Source organism: Aulostomus chinensis, chromosome 15 (genome assembly GCF_037954235.1).
Source record: "Aulostomus chinensis isolate RoL2024-O1b breed Wild chromosome 15, RoL_Achi_v1.0, whole genome shotgun sequence".
Lineage (NCBI taxonomy): Eukaryota > Metazoa > Chordata > Actinopteri > Syngnathiformes > Aulostomidae > Aulostomus > Aulostomus chinensis.
The window spans coordinates 10,187,593-10,210,582 of NC_141334.1; the positions used below are offsets into that span (position 1 = coordinate 10,187,593).

The window sequence follows — 22,990 nt, forward strand, 5'->3', positions numbered from 1 at the left end:
GGCCTAATTAATAGAAATGAATCCACAGCTGTATTTGTTTTGTTATCCAAAGTGCACAGGCTACATAACAAGTCCCTTGTCACTGTGATACTAATTGAAATAGATTTTGGATTCATGTGGTGTGACTGACGGGCGTGTTGTGATTATAGTGCATCTTGTTCTGTGGCTTTACATGCCCGGGACTGCGGTTCAGTAGCAGATAACTGACGACGAAGAGTAGTTGGAACAAATTAATGGATGACATGCAGCTGATTACTACATCTGCAAAGGACATTTGTCTTCCCCCTCTCTCAGTTAGCTGGATGGGTTTTGATGAAATTTGGTACGACGATGAAGGATGAACATAGGCTGAGGAACTGACACAGAACCAGTTCAGCTGACTTGGCGGAGGTATCCTCTCTCTCTCTCTCCGATTGACTGCCCTCTAATTAAAATAACACACTGAAAAGTGACGTGCTGATTTACCACCAAAAAACTTCCTTCACAACTTTTATTTGGTCTATTTGGAAAGCATCCTCAGCCTGCAGTGAGGTTTCTGCAGGCAAACTGCTGCAAGCTTTGCTATCTTATTTTTATGAGTGTAGACATGAGACTAATCTACAGTTTATGTTAAAACACAAACAATAATTTCCCTCTGTCTGGTTTGATTGCACTTTTTTAACAATAATGTCACTTGTCTGTAATCCAGTCATTGTGAAAAACTATTTATCACGAGTGTATAGGAAGAAGAAAAGCCTGCTGGTGTGTTTATTCAGAACTTTGATAAGACGGAAATGTACCAGCCAATCAGGGTCAAGTATTCCTGCACAGAAACTGTCACTGCTTGCAGGAAAATGATGAGCATTGTTTTTCATTCAATTCTGCTCTTTCATTCCTTCAACTCGAAATTGCGTTGCATTTATGGAATTCTAGAAGCTTGTAGCGACTTACGTTGTATGTTTCCAGCTTGACTCTGTTTTTAAAGATGTGAGTCCTGAAGTTGGCTTTCTGGAACACTTGCTCAAATTCATCCTCGTCCTCGGGAAGAGAAAAATACACACACATGCACGCGCACACAACAAGATAAACACAAGGTCAGGGCCACTGCTTTACGGGAAGTAGTCTGTTTAAGTAAGACCTCCTGGAGAGACCGTAAAGGCAATTCTCTTGTCAGATGTGAACAAAGTAGTTTCAAGAAAACTGTGTTAGTGGTGTGTGCATGTGTTAGTGGTGTGTGCATGTGTTTATGCGTACGTGCGTGTGTGCGTGTGCGTGCGTGCGTGCGTTCGTGTGTGTGTGTGCGCGTGTATTCATCTCACTGTGTCTCTGAGCTGTCCCAGTGTTTCGGCGCTGTGACCTAACAAGACCTCAGCTGTCTCCTGGAAGCATGTCACCCACTGGTTGTCCCCAAAGTCCGCTAAGTTGGCCTGAGAGACAAAGACAGAGATGATGAAGGAGCCAGAGATGATGAAGGAGCCAGAGATCATATTCGTGTGTAAGTTTGAGTGTGTATGTGTGATTACAGAAGTTTCAATATCCTTCAATGTCAATCTGACAAGCAAGCATTAGCGATGCGCGCTGCTTGCTCTTTGCACCTACGGAAAGTATGAGCCTGTATTTAAAGTTGGGGAACTCTCGGTCACACTTCTCGCAGCGGTAAAGTCCGTTCTGCTGGTCTATGACCTTCTTGTTGCAGTTTGCAGTCGGACAGGCCTGGTACAGACAATTCTCTTTCCGAGTGTAGACAACTGTAGCCACGCAGCTGAAATACTCCGCCTGAGAAGAGATAAGAAAGACAGAGAAATCAAATCATGATCATAGAGCTGCAGGCGGAATAAAAACAAATCACATTAGACAATTTGAACATATTAGAGGTTGCAATTAATTTGCAGGTGCGCTGCCCCTTTTAGCAATTATGTACTCATGAGATGAGAAATCAACGGAACACCGAGGGAACATTAAGCATTATCATTTAATTAGTTGAAATGTTTGTACTGCATTTTATGTATTTCATTTTATACTTAGTGGAAGACAAAAAATAATGGTATCTGGCTGGTCACATGTCATCCCATATTTATCCAATCAGACTCACTGTACAATGGGAGGCTGAGGTTAGTGAAGCATATGAACGCAAACAGCTGAAGTGCGTTTGGTTCAAGAGGAAGGACCCCAACTGGGCTGCGAAGGGACCATCCAGAGGTAGATGCAGAGGGGGGCACACTTGGGACGCTGGGTGTCGCTGTTAAGCCCTTTGGAGGCGTAGTGGGCTTGAATTGACGAAACGGCAATGAAAGGGGGTGCCCACCTGAAGACCCCGGTGCCCCTGGGTGGTCACTTTGCACCCTTTACCCCCCTCCCCCCCAATCAATACCAAGTGCTGATCAATCTAAGGGATTGTACCATCTAGTCCTATGAGCTCAACCAGCATGAGTGTAATAATGTAACAGCAACAGGGAGAACAAAGCTAAACTCAGGCTGACTTGCCAAAATAGAGAACATCAGTACGACTGGCTCTAGACTAATAACCGATATTCTCTGGGTTTTTGGGACTAAATCCTTTTCTTTCCAGGGAGAAAAGGGATTTTTTAATATAATCATTTATTTTGCTGTTTTCAACTTTCACTAAGAAAATGAAAAACTGAACCAAGCTGTAAATATCTCATTTTGATTGGCTGAAACTGTAATTTCAATATTAGAACAGAATTATTTAAATACATACATTTTTTTTTGAAAAACATACATTTTATTAAAAACCATACTGAAATGATAATTGCATGATGTTTGCAGTGATTTGTACCAAACAGATATGTTTCTCAAGACTGTAGAATACGATCCGCACGCTGGGATATTTCTGCAGTACCCCAGTCCTTCTTTTCCGCTGGTATTTTGGAACACATTATCCTTTCTACATGATATCTGGATATTGCACTTGGCCATATTACTATTTTGACTTTGGTTAATTGTTCAGTCCCAACCTCAAAAGTCTTAAGTATCAGCATCAATTCAAGACCTAACTTGTTCTGGCTCAAAACACATTGTAACACCGGTGCTCAGTCGCAGCACGTGCTGGCAGGATGTTGCACACGCAGGTTAAATAAAAGACAGTAAGTGCTGAGAGGGCACTGAATTTGTGAGTAGGCACACAAACTCAAAGTCTGGGGTAACTTTAGGACAAATTAAAATGAATGTAGTTTTCATTAGTCATTGGATTGGAACACTCACCAGCTGCCTGCTATTTGCAAGCCAACTTCACAGGTGCCAATGTTCCCCCGGCTGTGTGTGAGTATATTAGCTAAAGCATAATAAAATCATTGTGGTCCTTTTGTTATCACGTAACACTGATTAACTTGTAGGTGGACAGTTGCAATTGCAGTATTATCTATGGGCAATCGGGTGCATTGGACAGGGTCAGAAAGTGGACAGTGCTTAATAGCTGAAGGGCCGTGGGTGGTGCAATTTATTTTCACTACGGGAATGTTAAAAACTTTTTTAGGATGGTTCCTGGGCAGTGGTGTTAAAAAAAAGTTACTCTACAGCTCAGCTAGTGCACATTTGTGTTAATTTGTTAAAAAAAAGCAGTAATGTCACAAAAAATTCAAAACTTTACTTTAATTCCATATTTGTTTTATGCAGATGATCAACTGCTTTTTGCCAGAGAAACTATTGAAATTTTAAACTGCTAAGTTCTCAGAGGTCATTTAGGTTAAAATTCCTGCCTTTAAACTCTTTTTTTTAATTTTTTTTTTTTTTGCATATTTAGCTATTACAATCAAAGTCAATTGAGAGGAATTTTAGACATTTTGTGCATGACTTCACTCCCATTCTAGAAGACAGACCTGAAAATTTTACCCAAAAAATCTCACACAACTGTTTCTCAGTCCCAGAGTTTTCAACCTTCATAGACAAATTATATATACAGACAAATATGTTTGTCTTCTGTCAGCTTGTGTTGTCTTTGTTGTGACAGGACTTTCGTTTCTTTATTTAACAGCCTCCAAGTGCAGAGGGCGCTGACTCAAAGCCCCACAGACTGCCATGTAAAACTGAGCTCCTGTTCTATTGTTTAACATTCTGCTTTCTACATTTTTCACTTATTTCAGCAACACAGCTTCACATTTCTTTTGCATTTTCCAATCAAAAAATCAATCTTTTTTCCAAGCGTAAATATCATTTGCATTGTTCAGTAGCTTATGAAAAAAAAAACTCGCCTCAATTATTGAAAGTGAAACAACCTTTTCACCACAAACAATTTGCACGTTTCATACGGTGCCATAAAAAGACTTGGTAATAGACTCATCTTTATTCTAATTTGGTATGATGGTGATTCTTAGGTTTTTGTGCAGCATGTGGTGAAATTGATGTCGCAGTGAAACTCATCAGCTCTTGTTTGTTTTTTTTAAGCATTGGTAGGTATAACAGATACTGAGTTTGGAGCAGAGAGGCCTCAGAGAAGAACAAAGACCGCTTCTCCACAGAGAGGATGTTATGTGTAGTGTTTGGTCAGAGGGAGAGGTGCTACTGCTGCGGTGAAAACAACTTTTGACATGTATTGAATTTAGAGTATTTGCTGACAGTCTTTATTTCTGTCTTCCATTACAGTGACCTGAGCACATAAAACTCTTAATAGACTGATGTTTGCATGGCATCTATTTTCTGAATGGACAAGATGGATTACTTTATTAATGGGTGGCTTTATGTTCATCTTAAAAAGCACTGCATCTGTCTTCTGTCATACCGGCGGTTCTTTTACTACTGTGACTTGAGCAATGATAAACAGATATGACATTTATTTATGGGTGGAATTGAATTACGGTTGAGTTTTAAATTTAGCTCTTCGTGTTTTGAGCAGCGCAATGCTGTTAAAGACAATTTAAGTCTGATTTTGCACAGTAAAAAGGGATGAGTGTGCACACCGCAGTCATCCCTTAAGCCAAACAAGAGCATTTTTAAAAGTGTACTGTAAAATGACAGGACCAAGACACTTCATCAAAGCATTTGTCAGCACATGAACAAGACGCCACGTGGCTCTGGCGGTGAGAACAAAATGAGTCATTAATAGTCCCCAGTGCAAATGGCGGAGAACAATGAGCATTTTCAAACTCTTTCCTTGCTGGTGTACAACAGCAGACGACCTCAGAGGGCTGCCGTTCAGCCCACCATAAATCGTTTCCAGTGGGTCAGTAACCACCAGCACTGGACTGATGGTAACTGGAGAAACGCTGTCTGGCTGGTAAACCCCATTTCAGATTTTAAGTTGCCGACTCAGATCACAGTGCAAACAACGTGTGCAGGGATCATTCTGGTGAACTGTCTTTTCCATTCTGCACCACAAGGATTAAGTCATCTGTGTGTGAAAGTTCGTCACCATTTATCATCCGCATGGAATGAGTATTCATTCAGCTTTACATTACTGGCTTTATAAATCATAAATTTGCCACAGCCACAGCCAAAATAATGAATCTAAACTGCATCAATCTGAAGAGGGGAAAAAAGTGCAAAGATGAGAAAATTGCTCCTTCTAGTGCCGTCAGATGGTTTTAAGAATGCAAATGAGCAACTCAGGGTGAACAGAGAAAGAGTAAATAAAATAAAAATAAACTCAGATCAAAATTGGCATCGCCACTGAAATTGTTGCCAACGAGTCAGTCCAGCTGCTGGATGCTGGCTGTTTACTCATCTATTTGACTTCCAAACAATCTCAGACGAAGAGCGGTGGAAAGAGGATAATTAAATGCATAAGAGATGCAAGATTAGGAGAACGTGCCTCTCGCTCTAACAAATGACTTGTGTTAATGCACACACCAACTTGCTGACACATACACACAGCTAACATGCAAGGTTATATGCAAAGACCTGCATATGCATGTTAGCAAAACAGATGCAATGAACTAAATGTCTGTCAGTTATGAATTTAAAGTGTACACAGAATCAAATTAATTGCACTGAGTTAACACCTTAGGCAGCTGAACTCACACTGGTCAACAAATCAAGGCTAAAATGTAAATTCTATTATGGGGAAAAAGGCCTCTTCTCTCATCCCATGGACAAGTATAACATTTGATTTCCATAAATATAAATACAAAGAATGCATACAGCAGATGGGCTGTGTCTCTACTGGGGTACATATGTACACGGCTGCATGCAAACATACACACATGGGTAGATGCAGCGCAGCGTGTGTATGCAAAAAGCGATAAATATGGTACATATGCACATTTAAATAACCAAAGAGAAATCTGTTTTCTTTGCTTCACCAGAGGGAATTTCTTCTACCAGGAGAGTGGGCCCTAAACAAGATGTTGGAATTACAGCCAGAATTTAAAATGAAATGCTTTAAAATGCATTCTAAACAGGAACTACAAGCTAGAGCCGGGCCAGACTCATTACTAATGTTGGCCTAAATGAGTCTATCAAAGACTCTCTCTAGGATGTGAGCCAGAATTCTCTCTCTCTCTCTCTCTCTCACACACACACGCACAAGCACACACACACACACACACACACACACAACAAACCAATGCCGATGCTCCTTGCTTGAGTAAGAGCACTGCATGTGAAGAAGGCCATTGTGTTTTCTGCATCCCTTGTGAGATAGCTGATGCTGTAATCGTGTCCCTACGACCTCCACAGATACTGTCAGTCAGACTTAGGGTTCTCTGACACTTTCTTCCCCCCAGCTAGCACTGAGTCACAGCCTCATAATCGGTCAACCCATCCATCTATCAGTACCCATGCCACACAGCAAGAACCCCCCTCCAAAACACTTACTAAGTAGGTTTTTCTTAATTAGGAGTATTTCTCCCGTTAGCAACAGAGCTCTCCCCCTCAACACTCAACTCCCATGCTTCCGCCTGCATGCCTGCCTCATCACATTTTTCAGACTTGGGCAGATTGGAGCGCTGGAAGGCTGGAGAGACGGTAAGGCGATGGGTGGGGAAGGTGGCAGGAGGGGTGGACATGGTGGGAAGAAACAGGATGCTTTCTTTCGAGGGGGCTTGTTGAGGGCTGGTGATGTTGGCAGATGCTACCAAGAATGTGAGGATAGAGGTCAAGCAGGATCTCGACCGCAGCGATTCCATCACAACCAGACCACTCGAAATAAATCCCTCTGCTTTGTGTTATCATTTTTTCCTCTTCTCTGTCTGTTTTCCTCTCCCTCTGTATTCCAGTGTGTTCACAGAAGCCTTGGGGCAAAGCCTTAACCTTAAGCACACTGAAGAGAACCTAAAAGAGCAGCATGACTAACACCGCACACAAAGACATACACACACAAACACAAATATGTGTAGACTTGCCACGCACACATGCTTGTACTTAGACGCTCATCCTTATTTGTGAGGACCTTCATTGGCATAAAGATAGAAATGGGATTTGGGATTGGGAATATCAGAATCAATACTGACTTCATTCATAGATCTGATACCAAAATGATGGTGCTGATTCTGTATATGTACATATAACCAAGCCATACAAACAATTCAAATCTATTGCTTAGGGAGACAGTTAAAATTGATGCTTATGTGTTTAAATTTGCACTTTAAATCAGCATTTTCAGAATCAGAATGGATCAAAGTGAAAAAGATGTGGATCTGCATGATGTGTTCCAAAACCCCTCCCCCCATAATTTAACCATCATAACTACACCTTCAAACGTCCTCACATCACAATTGAACATTAGGGTCCTTACTATGTGGCAAATAGAGATGGACATAAAAACACATACACACATCCTTGTACTTATATCTTAGAGAGGACCTTCATTGACCCTGAACCTAACCATCACAACTGAAACCCTGACCCTGACCCTAACCATCACAACTGAAACCCTGAGCCTGAGACTAACCATCACAACTGAAACCCTGAGCCTGAAACTAACCATAACCATAAACCACTTCTAACCTGACCCTAAAACCAAGTTGTGACCTTTGAACAAACTTCTGAAGATAAGAGGACTGGCCAAAATATCCTCACTTTCTAAAAATGTCTTCACTCTGTTGGTTAAATATATATTTTGTTCCACACTACGTAAAAATTACAAGAATACACACACACACACACACACACACACACACACACACACACACACACACACACACATATCAATCTGAAAATAATTTCCATTCTTATCACACCAAATCCCTGTGTCACCTTCTGGCACCCAAATGCAATTAAAATTTTGTATGTGAAAGGGCAACCTAGAGAAAATCTACTTCACATAATTGACGTGGCTGCACATGCCAACTTTAATGCTTCTCCTGAAATGCAACACACTCACACAGACTTTGCTACATTAATTAGAAAGGTATTTTACACTTACACACAGTAAAGCACACACATAACGGAGAGACAAACAGGTAGAATGTCAAATTAGATTTCTTCAAACTGTAAGTCAACGATAGGGGAAACCATTATTATGACCAAAGCGGTAGCCTGAGAGCGTGTTATTAACAACCTCCTTAAAGCTGTTCAATTATGGAAACAGTCGGGGGTACAGTTGAGTGAGAAAAGATGAGAGGACAAATAGAATAAGGAGAGAAATCATACAGGAGGAGAGGACAAATTGAATTGTTTACACATTCCCATCACATCTGCCAGTAAACAGTTCCTATATGTGTCTTGTTCCCCATCCCCTGTTGTTACCATTCCCTACATCCTTTCTCCTTTTTTTTCCTGTGGTCTTGCTGTCATCCATCCTTCCACAAAGGTTTGTAAGTGACATGAAGTTAAAGCAGCTCTGTCTGACTTTTGTTCCCATGTCTCACTCTCTCAGTTCTCCGTCCACACCACTTCCCTTCTGATAATGTTTTGCCCCATAGGCTTCGTCACCTCCGGCACATAATTAGAGATTTTATTTGAAACGACATTGATCTTGAAGCTACCCCTAAGTGGTGTCTAATTAAACGTGAGGGAATGGGAGACTAGTCGGAAATAAACCTAATTAATTCGAAAGTTTGTGAGCAGCACAACTCACCACTTACACATGCTCTTTAAGACCAAAACATGATAATTTTGTGCGATCACACTTCATGAAACTGCACACAGTTCAACTTGAGAGTTCTCACATGCTCCTCCTATACAGCTGTACAATCAGTATTGTTCATATGTGGGCATCAGTATCTCCCTCCTTCAGCTAAAACAAGGGAAGCGTGATTCTAATCCATGAAGTCACAGGAAGGCACTGCCAAGAGCTGCTCTACTTACAATAAATGGGAGACTGACAAGCGGATTTGTGTCGCTCTAAATGCTACACAAACACTAAATACATTCAAATTACATGAAGAAGCAGTCAGTTTTTTTCCAAGTTTAATCAGGTTTGATAGTTTTAAATGCAAATTCTCTGGCGTAATCTCTACATAGATTAACGGGCATCCGCAACGTGACTCTCACTGCAGATCACTTCCACTTCAATGAACTGGAGCGTTCACATTGGACCCATGCTGCTATTACACAGCATTTAACTGTTTCAATTGAACATTTATGCAGTTCATTGGTGAACTTTTGAAAGATTTTTATTTTACTCTGGTGCAGACTAACGTAACCGATCTGAGACCACCTCTTCAAAGTCTGATTTCAGAATGAACCCCGTGAGACAACAATTCAACCCTGATCCGGCCCAAATTCAGGAAACAAACCAGACGCAGAGGATTAAGGGCTGTTTTCATGCTGCACTTCTTCAGATGTTAACAAAACAACAGGTAATATGACAGGAAGAGGATCGATGATCTCATCTCTTACTGACATTAGAGAAGTCACATTTTTCGACACAAAATTTTGACCAACTACAAAAGACCTCTGTGAGCATATTTCCAGCTGTGCTGCTTCCTCTCCTCATAAAACTCCTGCTGTACATCAAACATTATGTATCAAGCTATTTCTGATGGCTTTCATTTTTGAAAGAAAAAAAAATGCTTCAAAGATACAATATAATGTAATTGTACTGCGTATGCATGTAGAAATGAGAGATATGCAAGTCATTGAAGCGTTTTGTCCTTGTGTAACTGCTGAACTTCAGTGGAACACAGTGAGTCTCCAACTTCTGGATCCTGAAAGCACTGACACCAAAACCCGATGTTTACCATTCTCGCTTGACATCACTAAAAGATCTTTTGTCCTTTTTGTACTCCTGCTATGCTGATGCTTTCATTCCTCTTCAAACAGTAGCCAGCTGCCGGAGAGAGCGAGGGATTTTCAGAGATTTTCATGAAGGACTGGCTCTGGGATTCAATGAAAACTGCCACACAAATACCAAGATTTATTTGTTGTCGTTGCTCAACTATACTGTGTTCTGTCCTAAACCCATGATCACAGAATTCTGGGCAGCAGCAGGAATGTGCCGTGAACACAGCAGTTCAGTTTTTATGGCAACCTGGTCAGGAACACATGTTATCATTTATTTAGACTCGTGGTTGCAGTCACATTTTGAGGGTTAAGTCCAATATTTAGCCCCGTTTTGTCATCTCCCGCAGGAGAAGTCTTGTCTGTTGGGGAGGGGTTCTGATAGCCAGCTCCATCTCAGAACCAGCAATCAAAACACCCGGATTTGGTAAGGTTCAATCACTTTAATCACTTCTTGAATGTTCTGCATATTCAATTAATACATCATTAACTTTTCATCTGCTGCAAACTCTCCATTAATGAAGTTTCGTATGACCAACTGTGTTTACCTGGGCTGTCAACAAATTTTCTAAATGAACAATCAAATCATATAAAAAAAAAAAACACACAACAGAAATGGACAATCAATTGTGAAAATGAATATTGGAATACTGTAGAAATAAAAGGCACCACGGCAGCTGTCTGACTGATGTGGCTGAGTTGCTGCCCTGCGTCTGTACGACCAGAGTCACACGTCACTTTAATGGACTGAAACTGAAGTGAAGGTCAACATGAACACGTTAATAATTCATTAGCATTCATGTGGTAATGATGGATGAGAACTCAGTCGCAAAGTAAATGATTTGCACACTTGAAACATTACGGACTTTGGTCAGTATTCTAGCATAAACATTACCTAACCTGTATAAAAGTTATCGAATCACATATGAATTATGAATCATTCATTTGCTCCCGCTTTGACAGCCAGTGTTTACTCAAGCAGCAACCACAGCACAGAGAGAGCGAGAGAGAGAGAGAGAGAGAAAGCGCGTCTTTAAGGAAGTCTTAAAATGAAGTGCTGATGTATCCATCCTTATTTTCTACATTTTGTAATGTCTAGGCATATGGATCTTTTAAGGAGCAGGTTTATGACTACATTGTTTTGTTGAATGGCCAGTTTCGTACACTGTACCTTCTCTCCTTGTCCCATCTTTTCATCCTTTATGTCGCTGAGTGTTTTCCAGTTCAACTTTGCTCCGCTGGCCACTGACCTTGTCTCTGTCAAGGACTGACTCTCCAGTGCATAACCTTCCCTGTCGTACCTATGGGTGGAAGTACAGCAAAACAATCATTCATGTGATTATTACAAACAAAATTTAAAGCGCAAAGACAATAAAAACAGAGCAGAGGATTTGTTTGGTCAAATGAGGAAATGAATACTGATTAAAATGCACATGACTACGCCATCAAGATGGTCATCTGTTATCATACACGAGTGTGAGGAAAAGGAAAGGTGTGACAGCAAGTGTGTCTGTTTGTATACATGTAGGAACGCGTGTTTTATTAACACACATCCCCTGCGAAGGAAATACAGCGCCATATTCAAAATTATCTGAAGAAAAAACATTCAGACATCCCTGACATGCTCCCTTAATCCCTGAACTGATTTACAGTCGCTGCATCTGTATCCTGATATCTATGTGATCTGACATACAGCTGCCTGTCACATGCACAAGCATTCCTACATAAATCAGTCTTTTATATTTACATATATTTATGTCCATATGCACTGTGTTGTAGAGAAAGCTTGTCTGTCTTGTCTCCCTGTGTGTCTGTTCATTTATCTAACTTTTTAATATTCCTTTTAAAACCCTGATGCATCAGTGTGACTCCTGCTCTGTATTCATGCCCAGCAAAGCTATCTAATCAAGGGATCATCGAAATTCATCACTTTTTTTTCAATTATGCCATCAAGCCAGGTGAAAGCACAAAGCAACAAAGTGCCACAGGAACTTAAGTCAAACAGACACCCCATGTTGTTGTGATGCAGAGACCTAAATGTTGAGGAGGAGAGGTAAACACTCCGTCTGCTTCTTGAATAACATTCATTGTCATTCATTCACTGCTGTCAGCATGTAAACTGGAGAAAAGACCAACTAGCAGGAGAGATCAGGGCGGAAAGCTGGGGATTACAGAAGAATGGAAGGAGGAATGAAAGGAAGGAGGGGCACCGGGTTTTAGTTATTTAGCCCTTTGAATGTCAGGATGAGATGGTGTATTGACCAGAGACTAATAAGACCAAGATTAAAGCTGGAGCAACGGAGCCTGCCCCTCCTCTCTGTCACTTGCTACACACAAGAAGTGAATCAACACACACACACAGCTGGAGCAATTGTTCATGGAGCAATTAGCCACATTTATAAACCAGATATTAACATCTAAAAGAGAGAATGATGCCCACAGGTAGCAATAAACACACCCCTTTATTTATTGTAGTCACACTTTGAAGCCGTGATTATGCTGTGTGACGCAATTTTATTCCTAAGAATAGCTTTCTGTGCAACACTCTAGCAATCAAGTAGGAGCATTGTTATGTGTACACTATGAAATAAAAAAAAAAAAAAGCGTTTAGATTTCAGCGGTGGCCAGACTTGGGAGCAGCCTTAATGAGGGAATGAGTCATAATTCAAAATCCCTCCACAGGAGCTGCTAATAGGAATCCAGTTTGATGCGGCTCACCCTGTCCTCATCTTCCTGCGCTCATGCAGCAGCAGTTTAGAGCTGGAAACCAGAAATATCTGCTTTTCTGTTACTCCCTTCATCCAATCCTGTCGACATCCTGTCTCGAGTCCCGCTGGGACTGAGGAGGCACATGCCACCAGTCTCCCGACACGTGAACGTCAGAGCTTCGCATTTACATTTCTTCTACCGCTTCTGTAGTACGTGTGTGTGCGCGCGCGCGTGTGTGTGTGTGTGTGTGTGTATGTGTGAAAGGATGTCTTGAAGTGGTAGACATAATTATGTTTAGAAACATTACATCAGTAACAATGTCATTATCATAAATATTGCATAAGAATGTTACCTCAACTTTTAACATCTCTCACTATGGACAGTATTGTAGTGCTCTTTTTTACGTCTCAAGAAATTAAAAATACATGTTCTGTGTTAATTGTTCCGTTAGAATATATGTCAGCAAATCAGTATCAGAGTATTTTTTTTACACTAAAATCCCTTTCTTCTCTCTTCGTATTAAAAAAAAATCCAAATGTTTGACAATTTATACTGCACCCAGGCATATGCACTAATTTGGCATCCAATGATGCCCCACCCCCCATGCAAGGCCACAATACTGACTCACCAGGCCCTCAGTCTGAAAGCCTCAGGTATATCTGGGTTGACCATGACTGTGGAGCTGAACAAGGCAGAGAGAGATCTTCCCCCGAAATCTGACAAGCGAGCTCCTTTGATGGCGACCACAGGCTTCCCAGAGCCGTCAAACTTCACTGCCTGGAGTAAGAAGAGGAAAGACAGTAATTGAGGAGAGAACAATGGAGAACCAGAGATGGCAAAAGCAGATGTGTCATTGCCTCTTATATCTCCGGTCAGCAGCTTGGACAGACCAGAGAGTAATATGTGGTGTAGTTTGCTTTTATAACTGGACAACCTACAAGTTAATTTGAAAGTCATTTTTGGATTTTGGCAAAGAGGAAGGATTAGCTCTCGCAGATTGAATGAGCTTAGAGAAGAATAGTGCCATTTCATGCACATTTGAGAATTATTTAGCCCTCAGTCTAAAATCAGGGGCTCTTGTCCAAAACACCCCTGAAGGTCACAGTTATGATTTGAAAGACCCGGTTTATATTGTTCAGAAAACCCAATCAAGCAGCTCTGAATGCCAAGAGCCTAGGCAGTGACGTGTGATGACCACATGCAGCGACACGGACGTAAATGCCTTCACGGGAACCTTCATAAACATGATAAGTAAGCTGACATGGAGAAATGTTATTATTTGAACAATTATCCATCCATCGATGGATAATTGTTCAAATAAAAACATTTCTCCATGTCAGCTTACTTACCCTACGACGGACTGGTGACCCATGCAGGGTGAACCCCGCCTCTTGCCCAATGTCAACAGGCGGGGTTCACCCTGCACGGGTCACCAGTCTGTCGTAGGGCCAACAGGAACAATTAGGGGCTCAGTATCTTGCACAAGGACACTATGACATGGTCACCAAGGGAAGTGAGGATTGAACCAGCAACCCTTCCCTTGCTAGATGGCCACTCTACCTCTGAGCCACGCCGCCTCCTACTTGTACAATTATGACAGTGAAAATAATCATAAAATAAAACAACTCAAACGATGAACAAACAGCTAGTGTATCAAGATTCACTGCAACCAAATCATCTCTGTGCTCCCATCTTAATGCAGCAAGGTACATCTTTACATGACTGCACACTGGGAAAAAAAACAACAACTTTTTGAAATCTCAATTATTCTGCTGTAATTAATATCTGTTTCCGCCATCAATTTTTACAAACAAAAGAACATCATCATCTGTAGATTTCTCTATTCTGAACTCTCTTCTGCTTGAACACACAGCCATCTGTGCTCTCCCAAGAATGAAATCAAACTACAATCATGGTTGTGTGCCTCTGCCAGCTAGTCCAGCTGTATCACAAAATACAGTATGTAGTCGAGATTTTGAAGGAATGTAATAAAAGTTTCCTTTTTTCTTCATTTTGAAGATTTGAAGAAATATTTTTACAGAACATGACGCAACGCTGTGGGTGGATCTTTTGGATATAAAATATCCCCATATTCCCCATGTCATGCTTTTCAACATTAGTTTGAACTTTGGTTATAATGTGTATGTCTACAATGTGTGAAAAAATGTGTTTCCAAAACTAGCAAAAACCTAATCATTTCATCCACAAATCACCATTTTTACTTGAGAAATTTGAAAATGAGAAGTTCCTGAGCACTGGATGATTTGACAACCTAGAAGTATAATGCTCCATCACGCCATGAAAATCCCTCGACTACTTTTTGTGAAAATAATTCTTTTTTTTTCACGATGTCACTTACACCTAAATAAGCTTTCAGTGCTGTGTCATTATATTATGTTACATGCAAAAAAAAAACAAAAAATACAACCGAAAAGCAATAACCACTTTCCAAGAATAGCTTGGTGCGGTCCTACAGATCTGAGGGACATTAACTGAAGGGAAAATACAATTCTCATCAGGTTTAATGGAGTGATGCAACAGTGCATGCTCAGTCTGAGTGCTTCTCTTAGCACACGCAACTACTGCGTGGGAGAAAAGAGGAGTTGAACTACATGTCCCAGAGTCACTACATTAGAGACACAGCACCTCCAGAGGTTTCTGCTCAGGTGGAAAAAGCTCTGACCTCCTGTATCCCTCGACAGATTTAAACACTCTGAGGAACCTGGCGCAGTTTCTCCCAGAAGAAATCAACAAAAGACTAGAACTTTGACAGCAGGTCTGGTGGGGGGTGGGGGAGTGGGGATGGGGGGTGCAACTCAACAGGCTAAATCATAAAGTGGATGATATCAAATTATTCATGATATGGGAGAGAGCAAGTAAAAGAGAGGATGAGAAAAAGAGTTAGTTTAATACCTCGTCTCCCCAAAGTGTGGCCGTCACCATTTTTCCAGTTGTGTCTATTAAGTTGAGGGCCCTCTTGGAGACTTCTCTGTTGGCTTTGGTGGTGATGAGGGATACATCATCTGCACTCACGCACACTCCAATCACATCTACAGGCAGAAAGAATTATGCCACATCTCCTTTAATAGATAGCTCATGCAAACTGTACAGGTGGACTTGTGCTTGCAGCAAGATAAGAAAAAAAAAGGGAAGCAATATTACAGGAAGAGAGCAGAGAAATATCTCCGCATGGTATAAAGAGTAAGAAATGGCCCCTGGATATACTCTATATAATGTGAAGTGGGACCACATCATAGGCAGCAAAGATCCAACAAAGCAGAAAGAGTTGATATCTCTCTGATATTGTCAAGTCACAACACACAGACATTACACAGGCTGGCTAACATCCAAACCCAAATCACAACAAACACACTCATTCATGTTTCCTGTCATGCTCAAGGCCTAAAAACATCATTCAGGATTACTGCGCTGCTGAGGCAGTTACTGCTGAGCTCTAAGAAGGTGAAGAGCCCAGCCTACTATGACTAAAGTCGAAACTAAATCAGAGCAAGCAAATTAAATCATAAAGCCGTTACTTCAACTGAAAAAGGAGTTATCACAAAGTTGGAGAAAACAAATCGAACAACTATATAAAACCAAGTGTCCAAGTGGTAAAAGGACAGGACTAATGGACCTCAATGTAAATCACAGGGTTATACACAAATTTAACACACAATGCGCAATCATCCATTACATGATGGGTACTGGTGACTTTAAAACACCTCTGTGATTGTGATGCACCTTAGTTTTAATCGATTTTGAGCAAAAGAAACTGTAGGAATTAGCACAGGTACTTGACCAGTTAACTAAACGGTTCAACAAGTATTCCATGTTTGAGGCGGTTTCATTTTTGGCTGATGAGCTGGTGGTGCCACAACAACAACACACTGATACAAGAACCATAATATATACTTCTCGGAACTTCATCCCCATGTCCATTACCTGTGCTAATCGTTTTCATAACCCCCCCCCCCCTTCCCTTTCCCTCCGTCTGTGCTCTCTCAGTCCTCCATAATTCCATTATGATTGAGACGATGTCATCCACCTCTGAACTCCATTATCACCGCAGGAACAGGCTGACAGTGCTCATTACCATGTTATAATCCCCTATTTAACAAAAGGAGCAGAGAGAGAGAGAGGTGGGAGAGACAGTGAATGGAGAGAAAACAGAAAACACACAGGACGTGTAGCGCTGCCCCTCAGTAACCTCTGTACACACACTGTTACAGGTAAACGGCTCAGTTCATTGGTAAACTGTGTAGTGATGTTGCTTATTTAATCATGTAGTAACTGGGAACATCTGTTTGACCAGTCATGTAGTATGAAAAGATGCTGTGTCAAACACTGCTGCTGCCCGTCCTATGCGATACATCCCTTCTCAACAAAACCCGTCTTCAGAAATGCATCTTAAGAGTATCAACCTACAGAGGTCAGTGCTGCTGCATTTTGCTGCAACAGCTGAAATGATTGGAGCGTGACGCTGCCATTCAAGCCTTCAGTAACGGATTGTAGCCACACAGTGGCAGCATAAACAAGGTGCACGAGGTGTCACGTCTTTAAGTTGATCCTGTCTGCTAAACTCATTGTTATCTGACCATTTGAACATGAGGCTGATAATGAAGCGTCATTATAATTAAGTTAAAGTTGTTTCTGGTGACCTGATCGCTTCTTTTAGCGGTTCTCCTCCAGCTCCTCAGGGAAATTTCTGGCTCTTTATCTAGATGCTCAAATAAGTTTAACAGCGAGTTAATAACTTCACTAGGCAGCAGTGAGTAGAAGAAGTTGCGAACTCGCATGATAAAACATAAATAATCATCTTTACTATCTACAGCCATCCAACATTGAAAATGGAGGGGAGTCTTCAGAAATGACTTTCAGTTTGGCAAATTGTAATCATTCTTTGACACTAGCTAATATTGGTCAGGCTGCATGCTGACTGGAGATTAAGAAAAAAAGTGGGAATATCCAGACAGACACTGGCAGCAGCAGCTAATTGCAGGTGGTTAGGTCATGTGACCGAGTGTATTCTAAAAGAGGCTTCCATTTCCAATTTTGTGCACTGAACCATTTTTTTTTGAAGAACACAAAATCTACCTCGAGGAAACACAAAAACATTTTTATGCAGAAGTGAGTGTTTTTCAAATTGTGCCATTGCTATCAACCCTTTCCAATCCAAAACATCAAAATACACATCAAAACACATTAATTGGTATATGCCTTAGAAATTAGTGAGCCCATTAACACAGAGGTAGGCAGCTAAGGCAGGTAATCCCGAGTTAATATGAAAACAATAATATAGCTGCATGAAATTAGGGCTTCAAACTTTAAAAACAGGCAAGAAATAACCAGCACTAAACACGTTGCAACACTCACTATTATTGTGTCTAAAAAGCCGACCAAACTGCTGACATCTGTGTTTTTTCAAAAGTCACCTACAAATGGCCAAATACTGCTGCATGCAGTATTATTTCCACTCCCATCTATGCATGATGCAGACCAAGAGCAATCTTTGCAAATGATACTTTGTTACCATAAGCACAAAAACCTCTCCGTTGCACGTGTACATCCTGTCCCTAATGAGACTGGCAAGAGAACATCCTCAAATCACTAATTTCAGCTCCAATCGACACTCAAGACATCCCAATTTACCTGTCACAGAGATAAGAGCCACTGCAGCCAACCTTCATAAAAACAGTGGAGGGAGCATCATCATCTTTTTATCTCTCCTCCTCACTGTAGCCTGAATTAACCTTCTCTCTGACCCTGTCATAATGCCTTCCTCCAGGATGTCGGGTACACAACTGATGCTTCCATAGCAGCTCGGTCTGAATCATCTACATCAATGGCGGTTATTGCCTGGACTGAGTTAGCTTGATAATCCGCAAGCATCCAGTAACTCTGACCAGGACCAGTGTTTTCTTGCATGGCAACACCAGCCCACACTTATTGGCTTCGTCTGGCAGAGACATCGATCCAAAAGAGTGCAGAGAATTATTGACAGTTCTTTTCTGCTAACACATATCAACATGATCTTTTGTTCTTCATCCTGAATTAATGCACCACTCAGGCTATTGCACTTCTGTCTGGCTTTCAAATTAGATTTAATGCAATAGGTAGCCATTCAAATATCTATACCGCACTTCATTTGCAATATTAACATCCTGTTATGGTTGTTATCAAAGTTTGGAAAGGTACTCTTGCAGTCATTTTAAGACTCCCAACATTTTGCCGAGCAGTTTGACGGATTATTTTTCAAATTCTGACAGAGGCGAGCCTTCACCCTCTGTTCTGTCCTTGGCCTATGAAGTTATACCCGCTCCTGCACTGCGACATTTCTCCGTGGCAGAAATGTACAGATGAAGTCTTTTCTTACCTAATATGTCGTCCTTGTCTCTATCATACAGCTCAGCGATGGACACAAAGTCACACTGCGTGGTGGGGATGCCCTGAGTGTCATCACACTGGATAATGGTGGAGTGAGCATGCAGGGTCATCTCGTAGTCATTCTTCAGTTTGCTGTACTGTTTGTTGGCCACCTTCAGTGTTGCCTTGGTGATGTAGTACACCTGCAATTACAAGTATGGCTGCTTGAAACAGGCAAACAGAGTATTGATTGATTGATGAATTTTTTTTTTTCTGTGACATTACAACATCCGTCTGACGAAAAGTGCAGCTCTTAGTCAGATGTGTTGTCATATCAGCTCCATCACTTCATTAATCCACCATAAAATAAGAAGCGGCTGAGGGAAGAGTCCGCTACACATCACAATTTAAAATCAATCTGTAAGGGCACACTTCTTCATTTACTCTCCCAACTCCTCCAGATCTTTCTGTCCTCTTCTCTAGTGGTACCCAGTTTGCCTCAGTGACTTCCCTTCTCCCTCCTTCTCTGTGACTTACCCCACATCTACATACGAGCATAACACTAAAGTGATAAGCATTCTGGCTGCTCGGAGCCGGTCACAACCACTCACGATTCTGACAATACGCAGATCAGGAAGGGAAGAGAGATTCATTCCTTTATTTATCTTTAAAGGGTAAAGGGCACAAATTGGATCTGGGGCTGTATTGGGAGTCACTGGCAGCAGCTGATTCCTGAACCAAGTGCGTCTTGCAAAATGATGGCTGGGGTTAATTGAGTTATTAAGCTCCGTGGGCCAGACGGAGCTGAGCAAGAGCGTTGACACGTGTTCTACCTGTCTGTAATTGCATTGGCATACAGGTACACACAAAAGGGTATATTCAGGGTCTTTAGATTGAGCGTCAGCCATATTTGAATGCAGAACACACACTAATAAGATCATGATTTGTCTTGCACAAACAATATCATACTCGTGACTTTTCTTTTTTAATGAGTACCTGAGACTCCTGCCAAACCTCATCTGTACACTCTTACATTTTAAGTTGTTTTTTTGTTGTTGTTTTTTTAAATGGACTCAAATGTTAATGCTTGATGTCCATCAAAAACTAATCTTAGAACTCCTAACAATGAGTGTTCTCATTAACATTCAGATTCAGGAATTCCTACATATGAATTCTTATTTAGTATTCATGGCAATCTTCAACAGTGCTGCTGTATTGATTTGCATCCCACCTCAGAGAGGTCAGTAATGTTACAGGAAGTTATTACATTTCTCCCCTCAGCTTGTTGTCAGGGTTTCAAACCAGGGCTAGCAGGTTGAAACAGAATGAAACTAGAAAAAGCTGCATCCAAGCCTCCTGTAGACCAACTGGACTGACAAAAACACTGTTAAGTACAAATATAAGTCTTTCTTATAGCAAAAGTCACATGCTGATATGCACACTCAGAGAACTACTATTTCCGCTTCTAAAATTTGCTGAGGAGACATCCCTGCGAGAGGGACAAACCCCAAAGTCATCATTCTGTACAGAAATGGATTCTGAATTGGAGCCAAGGGTAATATGAGGCTTCAGCAGGCTGAATTAGCCACATCAAGCGGATACAGTACAGTATTTTTAGTTCAAAACTCCATTTTAGTCTTTCCCTGAAAAATGTGTCCTTGCTAAGTGAGTGTCTCAGTCGCATATTAGCGTTGGAGAAATTGTGGATTCTCTGATCACTCTTACCTATGATCTGTAAGACTGCACCAATGTCAGTATGGACAGGAGCAAATACAACCTGATCCATAATTCTCTAAAAATAAATACCGTAAGAATACTGTGTAAAACCAGACTTGGTAGAATGTGAACTTTTCCTTTAAAGGAATACAGTACTTGCATCAAACATGAGTTACACAAATTACATGTACTTCTACAGCAGACTACTTCTACACATGTACATTTACGATAACGTACAAGCATTTTATTCATTGGCCTAAACACTTTCCGCTACTTTCACAGATATATTTATCCATAAATAATAAGTATATTCAGCAGAGCTCACTTTCAAGGCTGCAACAGCGAGAGGGCAGATACTAGCCAGTCTTAATAACACTGCAGATTGGACGGAGGTGTGCCCCCTCCTCCACCCTCTCTTTGACAACAGTCCAAGTGAACGATGAATCACCTTTGAAAGGACACGAGGTCAACTGTCACGTTATGTGCTGCCTACTTTGTCAGCCCAAAACAGTGGCAAGCTACATCTTTCAGAATCACACATCAAATCTGAGAAAATGTGACGGTAACACTAACACTAACTCATTTATGCGTTCTCAGACACACACACACACACACACACACACACATAAAATGCCTAACACAATGCAAGGAACCTACTACAAACATCTAAAACCAATCATTTACAGTATCTAACAGATGTGGTGGATACACATGAACACCCAAATTCATCAAATATATTTACATATTTCAGTAAAACACAAGTTAATAAATTCCCTGCAGCACTTGCCTCCAGCTGATTCATCCCTCAGCTGTCTTTTTACCAGTTATACACGTGTTTGACGCGCATACAATATACTTCAGACTGAGGCTTATTCTGCTAGCGTACAATTTGATGCAGTCATTAATATATTGTCTGAATGTCATCAAAATACGTCTTTAATTATCTTCATTGAAGGCATAAAATTTAGAGTGTTCTTTTACAAGAAAGCTATAAGACAGATTTCAAGCAAGTAAAGGGTGTGTGTGTCTGTGTGGGGGTGCATGTGTGGAAGGTGTAACACAGAAAAGTCATCATTTGACATTTTCTAGAAGCTCTTATCATTTCGAACATGGATGTTGAATCCGCTCACCTTGCCTTGCTCCACTAGAGAGAAAAACTTGTCCACTTCCTTGTTGAAAGCTGTAATCTTGATTTCTCCCTGTTGACCAGCACACATTCTCAATAAACAACATTTCATTTTGTGGAGAAAATGAAAAACAGCCATGTGTGACATATGTTGACATACACATGACGGACGGATATCCAAGCCTCCCTACATGTCTACTCACACTCTCATCCACTATATCAAAGGAGAAGAGTTTTCCCTCTCCTTTAGAGTTGCTCCAGGTTCGGATATTGGACTTGTTGGTGACTCGAGCTCTGACAGTCCACCTATAGAAGAGGAGAAATGCAGAATGAAAGACTTGGAATACTGAAACAGCGTACGTCAAATCTGACTTGGTGATTTGACATCATAATTGAATTCATGGGAGTAAATAATATTTGCATTGATACGTCTCAAACATGCCCTTCAATCTAAGCTTTGCAAATATGTTTTAGCTGACAAAACCACAGTAATAATTTTAAACATGTTTCCATTTCCATCAACAACTTTGTTCAATGTGTCCTGATACAAAATGCATGTTGTCCAGAGTTCATATGTATGCACTGAAGACTTAGAAGGAATATAATAAAGATATTAATTTATATGATGTTGAATCATGGCCATAAAAATACATCTTCAATAAAAAGCTGCAGTCCAAAGTCCAGCACAAACATTAAAAAAATACAACAGAGACAGTGTTGAAGGAAAAAGCTCCGTTTTTAGTTAATGAGCATTCCAAATTTGCTCACATCAGTCACCAAAGCGAAACACAACTGCACTAAAGAACAATTCCCAAGGAAACTGGATGAGCGTCTTTCAAGTCTTTTTAAAGTTCTATAAAAAGGGGGGGGGGTGGCTAGGCAGACAGGAACTTTCTTTTCAAAGACTGATCTAGGTGTTGTACATTTGCAAACTCCTGGATGCATTTGTGCTACTTGTTCTGTTTTTAACATCAGCCAACC

General features: G+C 40.9%; 1 protein-coding gene across 1 annotated transcript in view; it reads right to left on the reverse strand.

The window, feature by feature from the left end:
• The window catches only part of LOC147248625 (replication protein A 70 kDa DNA-binding subunit-like), a 40,288-nt gene that overhangs the window by 5,943 nt on the left and 11,355 nt on the right, over nucleotides 1-22,990 (reverse strand). Inside the window, exons 8-16 of the mRNA XM_086226625.1 lie at nucleotides 22,213-22,315; nucleotides 22,014-22,082; nucleotides 19,178-19,370; nucleotides 15,718-15,854; nucleotides 13,433-13,581; nucleotides 11,267-11,396; nucleotides 1,579-1,755; nucleotides 1,299-1,406; nucleotides 931-1,017 (exon numbers count right to left, since the gene is read on the reverse strand). Coding sequence (XP_086082751.1) covers nucleotides 931-1,017; nucleotides 1,299-1,406; nucleotides 1,579-1,755; nucleotides 11,267-11,396; nucleotides 13,433-13,581; nucleotides 15,718-15,854; nucleotides 19,178-19,370; nucleotides 22,014-22,082; nucleotides 22,213-22,315 — 1,153 coding nt within the window. The remainder of the gene's footprint in view (nucleotides 1-930; nucleotides 1,018-1,298; nucleotides 1,407-1,578; nucleotides 1,756-11,266; nucleotides 11,397-13,432; nucleotides 13,582-15,717; nucleotides 15,855-19,177; nucleotides 19,371-22,013; nucleotides 22,083-22,212; nucleotides 22,316-22,990) is intronic.